The sequence below is a fragment of the Penicillium waksmanii genome (genome assembly GCF_028829765.1).
Source record: "Penicillium waksmanii strain IBT 27052 chromosome Unknown utg000004l:1.0-5674109.0:1.0-5678898.0, whole genome shotgun sequence".
Classification (NCBI taxonomy): Eukaryota; Fungi; Ascomycota; class Eurotiomycetes; order Eurotiales; family Aspergillaceae; genus Penicillium; species Penicillium waksmanii.
The window spans coordinates 1,521,827-1,537,367 of record NW_026643251.1 but is presented as its reverse complement, the minus strand read 5'-3'; the positions used below and the strand labels follow the sequence as shown (position 1 = coordinate 1,537,367).

At 50.6% G+C, this 15,541-nt stretch overlaps 5 protein-coding genes across 5 annotated transcripts; 4 read left to right on the top strand and 1 right to left on the bottom strand.

Moving 5' to 3' along the window:
• Positions 1 to 856: 856 nt before the first annotated feature.
• N7481_003439 (transcription factor domain-containing protein) lies at positions 857 to 3,088 on the top strand (the record flags this gene model as incomplete). Its single annotated transcript, XM_057262658.1, has 3 exons — positions 857 to 943; positions 998 to 2,180; positions 2,256 to 3,088. 3 exons carry the CDS (start codon positions 857 to 859, stop codon positions 3,086 to 3,088), a joined length of 2,103 nt encoding a protein of 700 aa, XP_057124319.1.
• A 1,196-nt stretch (positions 3,089 to 4,284) lies between these two features.
• On the top strand, positions 4,285 to 6,471 carry N7481_003438 (uncharacterized protein; the record flags this gene model as incomplete). Its single annotated transcript, XM_057262657.1, has 3 exons — positions 4,285 to 4,583; positions 4,667 to 5,252; positions 5,314 to 6,471. The coding sequence occupies 3 exons, from the start codon at positions 4,285 to 4,287 to the stop codon at positions 6,469 to 6,471; spliced, it is 2,043 nt and encodes a 680-aa protein (XP_057124318.1).
• A 713-nt stretch (positions 6,472 to 7,184) lies between these two features.
• Positions 7,185 to 8,838, bottom strand: N7481_003437 (actin family protein; the record flags this gene model as incomplete). Its single annotated transcript, XM_057262656.1, has 4 exons — positions 7,185 to 7,857; positions 7,913 to 8,062; positions 8,170 to 8,665; positions 8,796 to 8,838. 4 exons carry the CDS (start codon positions 8,836 to 8,838, stop codon positions 7,185 to 7,187), a joined length of 1,362 nt encoding a protein of 453 aa, XP_057124317.1.
• A 306-nt stretch (positions 8,839 to 9,144) lies between these two features.
• Positions 9,145 to 10,329, top strand: N7481_003436 (telomere length and silencing 1 family protein; the record flags this gene model as incomplete). Its single annotated transcript, XM_057262655.1, has 3 exons — positions 9,145 to 9,545; positions 9,619 to 9,986; positions 10,052 to 10,329. 3 exons carry the CDS (start codon positions 9,145 to 9,147, stop codon positions 10,327 to 10,329), a joined length of 1,047 nt encoding a protein of 348 aa, XP_057124316.1.
• Positions 10,330 to 12,571: 2,242 nt separating this feature from the next.
• N7481_003435 (transient receptor potential ion channel family protein) lies at positions 12,572 to 14,793 on the top strand (the record flags this gene model as incomplete). The annotated part of the gene is made up of 2 exons (XM_057262654.1): positions 12,572 to 12,866; positions 12,941 to 14,793. 2 exons carry the CDS (start codon positions 12,572 to 12,574, stop codon positions 14,791 to 14,793), a joined length of 2,148 nt encoding a protein of 715 aa, XP_057124315.1.
• Positions 14,794 to 15,541: the final 748 nt, after the last annotated feature.

The window sequence follows — 15,541 nt, the reverse complement described above, 5'->3', positions numbered from 1 at the left end:
ATCAAGTCAGAGAAGTAAGTAGCTGATACAGGTAGCACGCGTTATCTACTGGTCTCGTCAGGATCTCTGAATGCTGAAGAACTCACTTATCTTTCGGCTGCCCTCCAAGATTGGGGCTTATGGCAATGCGGCGGATTTACCTGCCGACATCCGCACATACGCTCACTATGCTCCAGGTGTAGACGTAATTTCGCAGCCAACTCAATTCGGATCAAAATTCACGAATGGCGCCCGAATTACTCACTGCCAAAACGTGAGGGTTATCACACACAAGGTTGACAAAGATTTCCTTACGAATCTTGAGCGAATGGTTGAAAATTGATATCGAATTTCGAAAGCGGGACTGGGGATACTTTGCGATGCCGAGTAAGTCAGATCCCTTCAGCGGAACATATCTTTGGCTTCATCAATTTTGAGATTGATAATTTGCCATCCTACGTAAGTTCTCGGCAAGGACACCCTTGGGGTGCTAACCTAGTAGTAGAACATTATATATATCTCCCGCCCCAGATGGCTCTCTGTAGGCGGCTGACTATTACCTACACAAAATCAATAAAAGTCAATATAGATCAGATTCGCTCCGGATCTATTTCCAGAATCCCGATTGCTCAAAGGTGGTCACTTAAAAATAAAGCCTCGTAGTAACTAAATGGGAGCTCCACAGTCGCAAGGGGAACCATTAGAATTTAGTTTCTTCTGGTTGGCCCCACGCGCAGACTTATCGATAAACCTCAAGCTTGGGAGCTCCTGCGGCAGAGTAGCGTCGCAGATCAAACCCGACCTCTTTTTGCGATAAATCAATTGTTCCCGTCCATTTCTCCACCCTCATCTAAATCCACAGTGCGATGTGAGATCAATGGAGCTCACCTGGCTGGCTAATACTCCCCAGTCGCGGAGTAGGACACGCGCTCCGCGAGCCTGTCCCGCATGCCAGCGGCGAAAGGTGCGCGCAAGCAGACCCTAGATATGGGCAATGTAATACTGACATCCTCCCTAGAAACGGTGTCGACATCTTACTCTCGGCATAGAACCCACAGAGGAAGAAGCAGCTGAACCGCCGCGCAAAATCAGAGCGCAGGCATCGAACGCCGCTGGTGACGATTTCGAGCGACGTCCTCGAAGGAGGACCGCTTCTGCAGATCCAGTGCTACCGTCCCACTCCTTCCACAGTACAGAACGGTTTGTGGGTGACTTAAACCCAGAGGCTGTTATTCGAGAAAGACTCGACGCGCCCACTGACAGTCCCCTTCGGGATCGGATTGGTTTATGGATCAATTCTTCCACCGCCGTGACGCAAAATGACAATGTCGAGCCCGACAGAAGTCAACCCACTGGTGCAGACGCGATTTCTCTCTCGGCTTTGCCTCAACCACCAACAGGGGCCCTTGAGAGTCAAACGATTAGCTCGATCCTGCACCAAAGATATGTATCTGCAATGCAAGCTTGCCACGCGCTGCCCAAATCGACCCGAAGGAAACTCACCACAATATTCATCGAGAAAATCCACCCTCTCGTTCCCGTGCTAGACATCGAAGAGTTAAAGGAAGCTCAGACAAATGCATCCGCATCTACATTCCTAGATCGAGCCATTTGTCTCGTCGCAGCCAAATCCCCCGCCGCCAGCCCCGATCTCCGTCTAGTGGAAGACGGCCCAAATTTATCCTCCCGTCAATTCTGCTCAGAGGTCTACAAGGGCCTCGTCACAGCGATGGAGGCAGCACTGGAACCAGATCGATTGACACGGATCCGCATATGGGCCTTGATGTCTTTACACTGCGAAGGACACGAAGGAGCCGAGGCCGCATCTCTGCACCTGTGCCAGGCAATCCACCAGGCCCAAACGGTAGGTTTACATCTTGACCGGCCGGGCCGAACACCTGCAGACCCCCTCCCGAGACTATTTTGGTGTCTGTGGACGTTGGATAAGATGCATGCGAGTATTGGGGGTCGTCCAGTTCTATTAGCTGACCGCGATATCGGGGTCGCCAAACCGGATTCACGGATCGCAGAGACGAGGGGCGCATTTGCGGTCTGGCTGGCTGTTTCGGAGTTACTCGCGACCGTTATATCATTCTACCGACCCTCCGCGGGTGTCACGAGTGGGTGGGAGGAAGGATTTCCTGCCTTTGAAGATATTGTGGAGGAGCATACGAATGGAGATGTGGACTTTGCTACTCTTGGTAAGTTGTCACGCGTTTACCTTTTTCTTTTTGAGAATATACAACTAATTTTTTATTTTTTATTTTAAAAAATAGGCTTACTAGAACTATATTACCACTGCGTCGCCATTCTATCCTGTCGCTACAAATTAACCGAAAGCCTTGATGGAACACGAATATCATCAATTCGACAAGGACTAGCAGCCGTCCGAATCTACTCCATAGTCGCAGTCGAATGCGACAATCAACTCCCACCTCATCCGATCGTGCCATACGCCATTTCCCTCTCTATGGGTGTTTCATATCGACAGCTTCGCTCAAGCAAATTGATTACCCACTTCAATCGAGCCAAGGCTAGTCTCGAGGCATGTTGCTCTCTATTGGAAAAGATTAGCCCTCAATGGTATTCTGCAGAGGCCATGGCGCGATTGGGGCGAAAAGCCTTGCACCAAATGGACTTGAACCCTGAGCACCGTCGACAGCCCCAGCCCCAACCCCAACCCCAGCCCCAAGCTGCAGAAGCACCGTTGCCGCGCCTGTCTACAGTCCGTGCCGCCCCCGCGCAGGAGCAGGAGCAGGAGCTAGAGCTAGAGTCAGAGCCGCCCGGGCTCGGACTACCCACAAACACGAATTCAGCTGCATTGGCCTTGGCCCCAGGGACGATCGATATGGTATCGGGAATGCCATCTACGGCCCCTGAGTGCGAAGGCCCAGGCGCACTGAAAACACCGTTAGAGAATGTGAGTGCGAGTGCGAGTGCGCTCCCATTGGTGCAAGACTTTGACGCTGAAGCCCCGACGCATGGGTTTGCGGACATCGACATGCTCTTTGGTGAGTTCTTGGATCTCTCGCTCCCGACGAACTTCTGGGACCCCGTTTTCGCGGAGGAGGGCCAGGGCCAGGGCCAGGACCAGCAGCACGGTACCTAGACTAGCCATAGCCATAGCCATAGCCGGGGTGTAGGGGGGGGGGGGAGGCTAGCGCCGGGGCGACAGGACAATTGGGGTAAGCTTCCAGAGTGGTTCTGGTTCGGTAAAGCGCCGATCGTCATTGAATCTCGAGCGGCTAGAACCTGGTCTCTTTCTCATATTTTCGTTTCGCACCACACAGGACAACTCACGCCCTGTTGGTGGGTGGAGAATCCAAATGGCGATCGGCCGCCAATAAGCCGAAAGAGGCGGGTCGTTCAGCCTCGGACTCGTGGGTGGTTCCCACTTGTTCTATTGTCAGCACAATCGAGCCCGGATCGTCAGTTCCTGTTTCCCATCCTTGCTAGTTAGAGCCATCTGTCATTTGTCAAAAGAGTCGTGGGCCACGGAACGAATGGTGTCAAGTTCCCCTTTGGTGGAGCCGAGGGGGGGCACCTTGAACGAAAAAATAAAATTAAGACAGGGAAATAAGAATATTCAGGTCATTTTACTCCGTAGTGAAAGCGAATTATTTTGCTCCGCCCAGATCTCTTTAATCCTTTAACAACAATTTCCCTTTGACACGCAAATACCCACGGTTCCGCTAATTTCCCCATTTCTCATCTGGTGGTTTCGTCTCCTTTGAAACACGACGCGCCTCAACCTCCTCCCCCCCCGCCACCACATCATTTTCCTTCAATTTCATTCTCTTTGATCCCCTCGAGGGCTTCTTTTCCCCTCTCCCTCTTTGCTGGATGTCTCTTATCTCCATCGCCCTCACTTTCCCAGTGAAATAGCCCGCCTCCGCCTGAATTGTGGTTGTTGAGGCGGCCTTGCATGTTGATTCATACTCCAGCCATTTCAGTCTCACTTGGGCAGTAACCAGTACATAAACCACCTTCGATGACCCACAGTTTGCGTACCGAGTACTCCTGCTCCTGGTCCCGATCGTGATCTTAATTTATACCCGACCACCCCCGATGGATGCTGGCATCAACTTTAATTGGAATGTCCTACGCCAACAGTGATCCAATTTCAATCTCAATTCGGCCTTGAACGTTTACCGACAGAAGTGGATCCTAACCCCAACTGCCAGTGTGATTATATACATCGTCGCGAAATTCGACAAAGCCATACCCGATTTATAGCACCTGAATACAATAAACCCATACAGAAATTGAGCGGTTGGCAACCCACAACTTGAAGACACCGGTATAATGGCGACCCAAACCCAAGTCATGGAGAAGGTGGCGCTACCTGCTATCATTCTCACCGACACAGAACAGCCGCAGCCAGATTATCCAACCAACATGGAGCTGGAATCCAGTCCATATCCAAGTCATCCGATCACTCAACTCCAAGGACCCTTTCAAGAATCAATTCTCGAAGCAACCCACAAATCAGCGAATGAGTGGGTAGTGGAGATCGACGCGCAGACACGACGTCGGGATTTATTAGAAAATGATGAATACGAAAGACTCTGCGGACGAAAATGGCGCCAAAGGGAATCCGAGAAGTAAGTATTAAGTTCTTTACTTCTCTCGTACTGACCCTACCTACACTTCGGCGAGATTGAAATTGACCCTGGCCTGTACACAGATATCATCCATTCTGGAAGCTGGTCTCCCAAATGGTATTCGGCGTTCATCTGCTAGCGAAAGGAATGGCCAAATCAGATCAAGAAGTGATGAAAATCCTTCAAACCCACGTCGACGAACTAGACGGCTTCTTGCAACGAAGTACAGAAGATTTCCTGATTATCCACCTGGACGTTCGTACTAGAATCCAGTATCTCAGCCTGCCCCTTGGCAATCTGGAGATGTTTGATGAGATGTTATCCGATCGGAATTTTAGATTGGCCCTGGTGGCCTACAATGATCAGATCGAGCACTCCATTGATCGATTTATGCTTGCTATCTCCGACGCCATTAAGGACCTTCTAAAGGGGAAAGAGGCGATGGGCGCGCTTTGGCATTATCTTCTTCAACTTTCGGACGAGGGCTCTTTTCAGTCGGAGAGTCTTAAGGCTTTTTATAAGGCTATGATGGAAAATATGGAGGGGTGGATTATTGCTATGTCTAAATTACGCCGACGTGGTGCAGCTCTTCAGAAGGGACTCAGTCAACTTGCTTTTGCTGTTACTGAGATGCAACGACGAGTGGGCGTAGCAAGCCGAAAAGACCTGGTAAGTCTTGTCTTGTTCAGATCAGATCTCCATCATGATAATTATATTCTAACCGAAGCAGCGATCATTCATAAAATCGACCCACGGCGGCCTGAGCCGAAATAAGTCGGTCAGACAAATGCTCTTTGCAAAGGGCCCGACAACTCCAGGCATCGCATCAAACAAACCACTACCACGCGATCCTCTCCAGAAGCCAAAGTCAACATCAGCATCTCAACGAGTCGCGACGCCTGCAACTCCTGCAGAAAAAGCCGACGATAACGCCGAACAAAGAATCCCGAAGAGAACTTCAATTCTACCGAAATCTCTCAGCCGAGCCAGATCATGCAGTGCATTAGTCGCAGCCGCCAACGCTGATATCAAAACAGACGACACCCCACCACCACCGCCTCCCATGCCCATACCTGGCAGACTAAGCAGAAAGCTATCGAAACCATTCCTACCCAAACGCTCCGCCAGTGAAAAGGTCGCGGGAACTCAAACACCACCACAAAGACCATCTACAGCCCCAGCCCGCACTCTCAAATCCCGCAGCGCATCAATCGAACAATTGAAAACTCTCTGGGCCAATGGACGCCCACGAACACAGCAAGGAATGGCCATGACCAATACCAATAACAACAAATCACCCACCCGATCCCGACCACAGACTTCCTCACAACGTCCACCCGCCGATGGAACCGGAGCCGAAACAATGAAAGATCAAATATCCCAATTCCTCAAGACAGACCGTGTAGTCGAAGCCTGGGACAATATCACGCATAAAGCAAATTGCTGCGGCAATTCACTCTCCAGAACGAGAGAATGGCCCAGTTCCATTTTCCGCGCTAAGTCTTCTGAAAACCTACAAGCTGAGAACAAGGGTGGTGATGCGCATCTATCATCCGAAGATCTGGAAAGACAAATGTCCTGGGTTCAGGAGCCGGAATTCCTGAATACGTACTCTTTCAAGAGACGGCCGGATGTGTCTCCTCGGATTCACGTTTTGTCTGTTCAAATGGCTCTGGATGAGGAGATTGATAATATCAATGGTCTTGGTATTCAAAATGATGGCCAAAGATCAACTGGCGGAACTGGCGCAGAAGAAGAGATTCGTGATTTAGCAGGGGATTCTGGTTCTATTATTACTGCTTTGCCGGCTGTGCCGCCACCAACGCCGGCGTCTATTCCTTCTCTTGCGGCAGAGTATCAACCTCGGACGGTTGAATGTGCTCATTGAGGATTTCAAGAGAGCCCTCCTTTACTCCAGCTCATACAAACCTGCACAAACCTCTCGATACCTGACCTGCCTGGTCCGAACAGAAACACATTCTCTACGCCCTGGATTAGTTCCAGAAACAACAAACATCACATCACATCACATTGCATCCAGAGCGACTTCTTTTTCTTTTTACCCTTTCGCTTCACCGGTTCCCGTTCAAAGATACCCAATCACTCTTGCTGAGTGTACAAACCGGTCTTTTACTTTTCTTACAATAGACAGACATATAGACTACAGACTACAGATTACAGACTATATTTGAAACAGTGACCTATTCTTTCCCCCCTTATAGAGAACTTGAAAGAGAGCCCGAGAAGAAAAAAGCCTCAAGTAACCATGGCTTTATTCGTACACGTACACGTACAGAAACAGAGAGGATAGGATAGTATAGAGGCGAAAAAAAAGAAAAATTCTAGCATTCATTTTTCAGACCCTTGTGGCCGAGCCGAATCGAATCGAACTGAATCCGCATACTCAAGCTCGAGCTCAAGCCCCGGCAAAGCGCCTAAGCATTTAAACGCCCAACATGGAAGCCAAAACAACATGGACCGGCACCCCTACACTTCATAACACATGAGCCCGAAGAACACGAAGCTTGGGAGAAGGCAAAAAAGAAAAGAAATCCAAGAACAAAAACAACAACAAAATGGAACATAGACCAGAGAGATCAATTATTTGCACCGTTTCTCCACAATATTCGCACCATGTTCCTCATACTCCTTCTTAGAAATCCACATCTGGTGGAAAGTACCCAGACTAGCGAGGATACTACCACCAATCCACGACCCAAAGCGACGCTCAGAGGAATTACCGGGAGCAGAGACACGAACACGAGGACCCGGGAATAACGACATGAGTTCCTGGTTCAACCGCTCAGTGAATCCATACACCAAACTCGAAGCGCCAGTAACAACAACATTAGACAACAAATGAGGACGAATGTCTACATCAACACCAGCCAACGAAGCCTTAATAACCTCCGGCAAAGTCTGGGCCTGCGTAGGCGCGGGTACAGGCGAATCGGGATCCGGGATAGCAGCCTTGACATCGAACAGCGATTCGACGACGCGGAATCGGTCCACGCCAAAGACCTGGTTATATCCGTCTGGGAATTCGAATGGACGGCCCGGCGAGCTGCGCGCGAGCTCTTCGTTCGAGATCCCCGTTGGTCCGGGTCCGGAGAGTTTGTTGGGTCCCGGCCAGGCTTGCACGACGCATTCTTTGAATTCTGACAATATGCGCTCTTCTTGCAATGCACGGTAGGAGGCGTCGGGGGCGCGGTCTGCGGGGAAAGTTCGGTAGTTTGCTTGGGGTGGCTGGCCTGCTTCGACGGCGGTCTTGGAACTGATCAGGTAGTGGGGGGGTGATGGTGATGGGTTGGGGCGAGTTCTTTTTGAACAGGGCGCGGATTTGCGATGAGATGTAGTCGCCGCCCAGTGGGGAGTGCTGCACGCCTCTCTTTAGGATCATGCCATCGTGCACTGGGGTGACGGAGATGTTGGAGGCGCCGATATCAATGACCAGTGCCGAGGCTTTGCCGGAAGCGAACCTGTTGTCGGGTTAGCAGACTGGATGGGTGGGGGCTTTCAGACAAGCTCAGACAATCAGGATGCCTTTAATGCTTGCCAATGTCAAAGTGGGAGGGGGGAAACATACGCAGCAAGAACTCCATTCCGCGCAAGGTAAAAAGCAGGAGTCCCCCATTTCTCCATAGCGATCTCAATAGTCTTCTCGCGCGCCTTGGCAGGGTTCCAACCAGGCTCACTCATCAACAGCGGAGTATCAGCAAGAGGCTTCTCATCCGTCTCAATCTCCATCTCGGCGGGCAGATCTTCACTAGAGATATCGTTTAATCCATTGTGAAAGGGGTTTTCCGGCTTCGTGGCAGTGAGTCGCGAGGCGAAGGAGTACTCCCAGACTTTCTCTGCCATATCCCAATCCTCGACAATACCGTCCTTGCCGATCGGATTGTGCACGGAAATTCCCGCGCGCGGCTGGACAAACATGTTGTCGCCGAAGACTAGCCTCTCTTGTCCCTCATAGTTGTACTTGCCGTAGTATGTTGGGATGACGGACTTGGGGGCGTCTTCACCGGCGAAGCCAGCGCGAGTGGTTGAATAGCCTGGGTCGAGAACGATGGCGGAGACTTCGTCTATAACGCGTCCGGGGACATGTTAGCTTGAGCTCATGGTATTCAATTTGCGTTTTCCTTTTTGCTAAAGGTAAGGTAACAATGAACGCTTTCTCGAGGGGGGTTTGTCGCATCGCGCAAAACAACGTACCTCCGCCGTATTCAGCAGCTTGGGGCGGATTGGAAGGATTCATGGTGAAGGCGCGAGTATGTATATGCAATTGAAAGGAGACCGCAGTAATTAATCGAAAAGTCAATCGGGTACGTCAACAGAACAAGCGGAAACCTTGCGCGGGGGACAAGGGAGTGGTTCAAGGGAGAAGAGCGGTTCTTTTCGGTGCGGGAGGAGCTTTGGGCGGTTTGCGGTTGGCGGAGAGAAAGAAGTTCCGCTTGGCAGATGACCTCACCTTCCCATATGCCACTTCACTTCTTTTCTTTTCTTTCTACCTTTTGCTCCCCGCCTCAATCCTCTCACCATATCAATACATACTGAGAAAATAATGGAGGACGTCGATATTGCCCCAGAATCTCTCTTTCGCCCTGCGAAGCGACGCAAGTTCATTCGACGACGACCAGATGAAGACGCCGAAGAGACAGAGACCAGTCGCGACATAACGACCACAACTAGTACAACGGACCAGAAACACGTATCAGATGGCCAGTCCAAGCTGAACGAAGACGACGACGAATCTACACAATCCACTGGTGTTGTCCGTTTGCGACGCCCCAATCCTGCTCGAAAAGGAGGAATTGGATTCTCTGCCACATCGCGACCCGGTCAAAATTCAAACCGACAATCTGCCCTGGTGCCATCGAGGGAATCCGAGAAAGAGAGCATACGCGATATGACCGACAGATTCACTGGGAATGCTGGTCCGACAGTGGATGTAGATAAGCACATGTACGCGACTCCCTCTACCTTGCAAGAAGCTTGCAAGAACACTGCCACGAAGCTAGTAAACTAACAAGATAAGGATGGCCTATATAGATTCCGAAATGGCTAAACGATACCGACACAGCCCGTTACCAGAGGACGAAGAAAAACAACCAATCTCGCAGCAACTCTCCGAAAAACCAACAGCACCAGGACAAGCACAACCAGAGCGCGAGCCCGCTTCACTGGGCAGATTACATGAAATCGACCTTGGCCAAGAGCCCAAACTGCGTAACATTGAGCGCACTGAAGTAGCAACACGAGGTTTCGGCTTTGGAGAATCACAAACAGATCGCGATCGGCCCGGTCCAGCAGAAGACTCTGGCAAGTCCAGGCGAAATCGCAGACGTACCAGCGCCGATATCGAACGAGACCGACTTGTGGAGGAAGTGCTACGTGAGAGCAAGCGTAAGTGAAATCATTCCTACGGGTCGCTTGACTTGACCTGTAGATATACTAGTATTTGATTCTAGAATCTATTCTAACCATGGTCTCCTTCACAGTGGACGTCTACGACGAACCCGAAGACGAACCGAATCTCGACGACCAAGCAGCCGACGACCGGATCGCAGAGCAATTCCGGCGCGACTTTATGGATGCGATTCAGTCGAGACGTCGGGCTCGTACGAATACAAAGCCGGCGACTACCAGCGGCGGTAGTGGTAGTAAGGTGGAACCGCCTAAGGGACCGAAGCTTGGGGGTAGTCGGAGTGCGAGAGCTGCGATGCGTGAAATGCAGAGTAAAAAGTGAAGAGAATACTAGTATCTGTGGGTATAGCTTCTCTTTAGTGGGGGGGTTTGGACAGAGTAACGCAACATATAATTCAGAGTTACATTCATGCAGCCAAATTGTCGCGGGGATGATACCGCGAGTGAGACTCATCATATCAGACATGCCGGTTTGCGGTGTGATGTTGAAGTGATTAAACAGGTCATATGTAAATTTCATCACAGATCCTGCCAATGGACAACAACCTGAGTGAGACTGCATGAACTGCTGAGAAGCTATTTGTGAGAATATTATAGGTGCGTGCCACTACTACTGCCACCACATCTGAACTAGGAAATGGGGGATTTGCTGCCCCAGTCAGTTTATATTCGCATCCATCCATACATAAGTGTCAGTAGGGTATTCCATAGAGTGCTACCGAATATCAGAAATTATAGTCAAATCGTCAGCACGTCATTTGTGACAGTAAGCTTTATGGTCGGAGACCTGGTAACCGATATCCTGCCAGTCACCCGTGTGGTGAAATTAGAAGGGTCAACTTTAATATCGGCGGTAGGATCCAGGAACAATAACATGACAGATTGCTACTCCATAGTCACTATACTAATTCGGGAGATTGGCCCTCAACTCGAGGCCCACTGCGGTTTGGTTGCTGAGATACAAAAAAAGAATGTACGAAGTACAGTAAGAGAATGGTGGGATGCCGATCTGCAGTTCATTGTGTGATCTCACATGGCAGGTCAACGCCACATACCAAGACCAAGTGACTGGGGCTGGGGTGGTTTCTGACAAGCGCATGAAGGGTCTACACAGGCACTATGGCAGGGGCAGTGGCACTACGGAGAACTGTTTACAGGGCCATGGGTCATGGCTCAGCCTTGCGGGAAACCCGGAGCGCAGGCTCTGTGAGACAGGGTAATTATAGACCAGCCGCAGCGGGGGGGGCATTTGACTCGGTGTTGGCGCTTGGCCGTGTCTCAGGTTGATGATGCTAGGACCACTCATAAGCAGCCGAGGGTGGATTGCTGTCACAACCTCGATCAGGGTAGGGCAGGACCGCACACACGACCACTTCCTCCAGTGGTCACGGTCACGATCACTGTCGTGGTGGGAAGTGGGAAGCAGAGTTTAATTTCATGAGGTGTACAACTCCGTAGTGGACGAGCGAATGTTCTCGCCAGGGCCAAGAGTCTGGATTCGAATCGAGATCTACTGGACAGAGAGATCCACCAGAGCGTCTAGAACAGATAGGTCCAGCGATCGACGCGTCTCTGCGTCCGGTGTGGCGAACCCTGGCTTCTACCGTTAAAAGTGTTAGGAATGTTGCGTAAAGACCCGCAGTGACATCCGCGGTTGTCCAGGTTTCAGAGTGCTGAAGAGTGTACCTTGCATTTATGGCAGGGGACATAAACCATAACTATTCTGGTACGAGACACGGAGAAGGTCTCCCTCAGGTCATCACGGGTACTCCGTATTGGTTGTGGCTTGAGCGTGGCGTTGGATTTGGGCTCCTTCAAGACTAGTCAGGACTAGTCACGTCTTGGTTTTGGGAAGTGGGAAATCCTTCGTAGCGCCATTCAGAGTTGGGGGTACTCTAGTCTCTAGTACCATGGGCGCTGGACGGCCCGCTGGGAGCTGAGCTCCACTGTCAACATGGGGGGGGGGGGATGAATCTGACTGCATTCACGAGAATCCACGGTAGGATATTTAGAATAAAGATAAGAATGAAAATAAAAATAAAATTGCGTAGACCTAGGCCTGTGACGCAGTGGGACGAAGATAAAAATGGAGGAGAGGGAGGGAAAAGAAGGAAAGTCTAGACTTCTGAAACGCGGCAGAACCAATCAGCCTTCCCCTTCAGGGGCAATCACTACTCACACTACCACCACCACCACCACCTCCGGTCGAGACTTTCCTTTCGATCTTCTCCCTCCCTTCCTCTCTCTTACTCTCTTTCTCTATCTCTTCCTCAACACACTTTCGTTTTTCATCTGACCTAGCGAACCCCTCGCTACTCGACTACTACTCGACTACTCGACTTTTCGTCCCTCGTTCCTCATCATCACCTCCTATTCCCTTCTTCAGCTCGCAGGTTGATCCTGCCGCCTTCTACGCGACGATCATTTCGCCCACTTGCCTATGTGCTTGTAATCTTCTCGCCTTTGTCCTTTCCTTGACGAATATTTGCCCAATTGCGATTTCCCGATACTGGTGATCAAATAAATCTCCTATCTGGTACCCCCAACACCAGACCAAATTCGACATGCGGTCCCTCGTCTGGGCTCTGTTGGGCCTGGGTGTTGTGCCTGCTTTGGCCGCTGATACCCTGAGCACCAGTGGTTTCAACCTATGCATGACGGACTCGGATATCAAAGTCCAAAATCTTGATGTCACTTACACTCGCTCTACTAACGAGGTTGTCTTCGATGTGGCTGGTACCAACTCGAAGAAACAAAACGTCACTGCGACCCTGACCGTGACTGCCTACGGCAACGAACTTTACTCGAAGGAGTTCGATCCATGTGGATCGGAAATCCACGTCGACCGTTTGTGTCCTGGTGAGTGCCATCCCCCTTCCAATGGCAATTGTGGTCTCTTGAACAGTGAATACTGACTAGATGTTCGTGAATAGTCCCCTCTGGCGCCTTCTCCGCCAAGGGAAGCTATAGCATCCCCGACAATTACGCTAGTCAAATCCCCGCGATCGCCTTCAACATACCCGACCTGGATGGCCAGGCAAAGCTGATCCTGAAGAGTGCCGATGGTGATAATGTCGCCTGTGTTCAATCCGAATTGTCCAATGGAAAGTCGACTGATGTGAAGGGTGTTGCTTGGGCTTCCGCTGGTATTGCCGCTGGTGCCCTGGCTCTCAGTGGATTGTCTGCCCTCGGTGCCGCAGGTCACCCGGGAGCTCCCTCCTCGAGCCCAGGTTTCGGCGACGTGATGGGTTGGTTCCACTCCATGGCCACCAATGGCATGTTGAGCGTTAGCTATCCTAAAGTCTATTCAAGCTTCTCCAAGAACTTTGCTTGGAGTACTGGCCTCATCTCATGGGACAGCATGCAGCATTCGATCGATAGTTTCCGTGCATCTACCGGTGGAAATTTGACCGACAACAACTACAGCTACCTCTACGACCTGTCTTCCAGCTCCTCCAAAACGAATTCGTCGACAACAACTAAACGTGGCCTAGACATGGTGCTCCGTCTTGGTGGTGAGATGATGGCCCGTTCCGTGGAAGCCTCTTCGTCCGACTCGACCAACAGCACAAGCAGCAGCGACAGCCTCTCGGACTTTGATTTGACCTCCGAAGCCGGTCTCAAGAAACTTGGCGAGGACCTCATGGTGCCTTCCGCCAATATTTTCATGACTGTTCTCTTGATCTTCGCCATTGTGATCGCCGTTGTTATCGTTGGTATCCTGTTGGTGAAGGTGATCCTGGAAGCCTGGGCCCTCTGGGGTAACTTCCCCAAGAAGCTGGCGACCTTCCGCAAAGACTACTGGGGTCTGATGGCACGTACCATCACCAATATGATCCTTGTTCTTTACAGCATCTGGGTGCTCTACTGCGTCTATCAACTGAAGAATGGTGACTCGTGGGCCGCTAAACTTTTGGCTGCGATCACTCTGGCTCTCTTCACTGCCGTTTTGGTCTTTTTTGCCTGGCGTATCATCTACATGGCTCGCAAGTACAAAAAGGCTGAAGGCGATGCGGCTTCCTTATATGATAACAAGGACACCTGGCGCAAGTACAGTCTCTTCTATGATAACTACAAGAAGGACTTCTGGTGGTTGTTCATCCCAATCATCGTCTACTCGTTGGCCAAGGGATGTATCATTGCCGGAGCCCAGGGCCACGGAATGGCCCAGAGTGCCGGCCAGCTGGTTGTCGAGGCTCTGCTCTTGATTCTGCTGTTGTGGAACCGCCCTTACGCCACCAAGTCCTCGATGGGAATCAACATGACCATCCAAATCGTCCGTGTTCTGTCCGTTGCCTGTGTGCTGGTTTTCGTCGAAGAACTGGGTCTTTCCCAGACCACCAAGACAGTCACCGGTATTGTCCTCATTGTCGTCCAGTCCACTCTCACCGGTGTCCTCGCGATCCTCATCGCAGTCAACGCTATCATCATGTGCATCCGCGAGAACCCCCACGCCAAGAGGAGAAAGGAAGCCGAAATGGCCAACCGTGACCTCGACGACCTCACTCCCTTGGATGCGCGCGATTCCCTGCTGATCGATCATCCCCCGAAGAGAGATTACAACGAAGTGAGCAAGTTCAACTTCGCAAGTCCCTACGAGCCATACAGGGATCAGCCATCACGCCGCCACGACTCCGCCGGCAGCCACGATAATCTCGTCTATGCTGACTATGGCGTCGCTCATACTCATGACCGCAGTTACAGCCAGCAGTCTCACGACGGTCGAAGAAGCCCATCACTTGAGGGCCGCCATCCGACCAAACCCGGTTACGGCATGGCGTACTGATATTGATCTCACGATGCTGCCGTTGCGTTTCTTTCATTTAACTTCCTTCTTATACCCCCCACTCTCTTATCTTCTTTTCTTTTTTTTTAGAAAGGAGAGAGGGGCTGGCTCCATTTGGACGCCTTGTCTTCTGTGTTATTGTTTAGCGTGGACGGTCTCCTTCATTCTTTCTCATTTGGATCTTTTTGTGCCAAAATTACACCTCTCTCTCTCTCTCTCTCTCTCGCACGCATACGTGTGTCGCACTCTACATACTCCACCTTCGTTTTTCTTTTTGTTCCATACTCCGACCTACTATCTCTCATTTCAGCGCATTTGTCGTGTCTTCTGTTCAGCTTTGGTGAAAAATGCGTTGTCGATTTTTCTTGTACATGCTATAGATTTGACCATAAAGCAATTTAGTACAACCCTTTTACACTTATTTTTCTCTTCTCTACGTGATTCATAGAATTTCAAAGACTTGGTGGGAGTCAATGGCATGACGGGGTTACTTTTAATAGACTGAGGTATTTTCCCTGGAACTCTAAGAATAGTTTCTTGGCGTTATCCACCTCTGTGAGATATTGGATGGTGGGTATACTAGTACTCGTATTGACTTTCTGGACATGGTGATATGCAGGTATACATGATTCTAGTTGTCTAGGGCACTACCTAACACCAGACACTGGAAGTGGGATAGCCGGACCAGACCGGACCGGTACGTGGGAAAAACAGGCAAGGATCTTTAACCTAACATACACTACGCGAA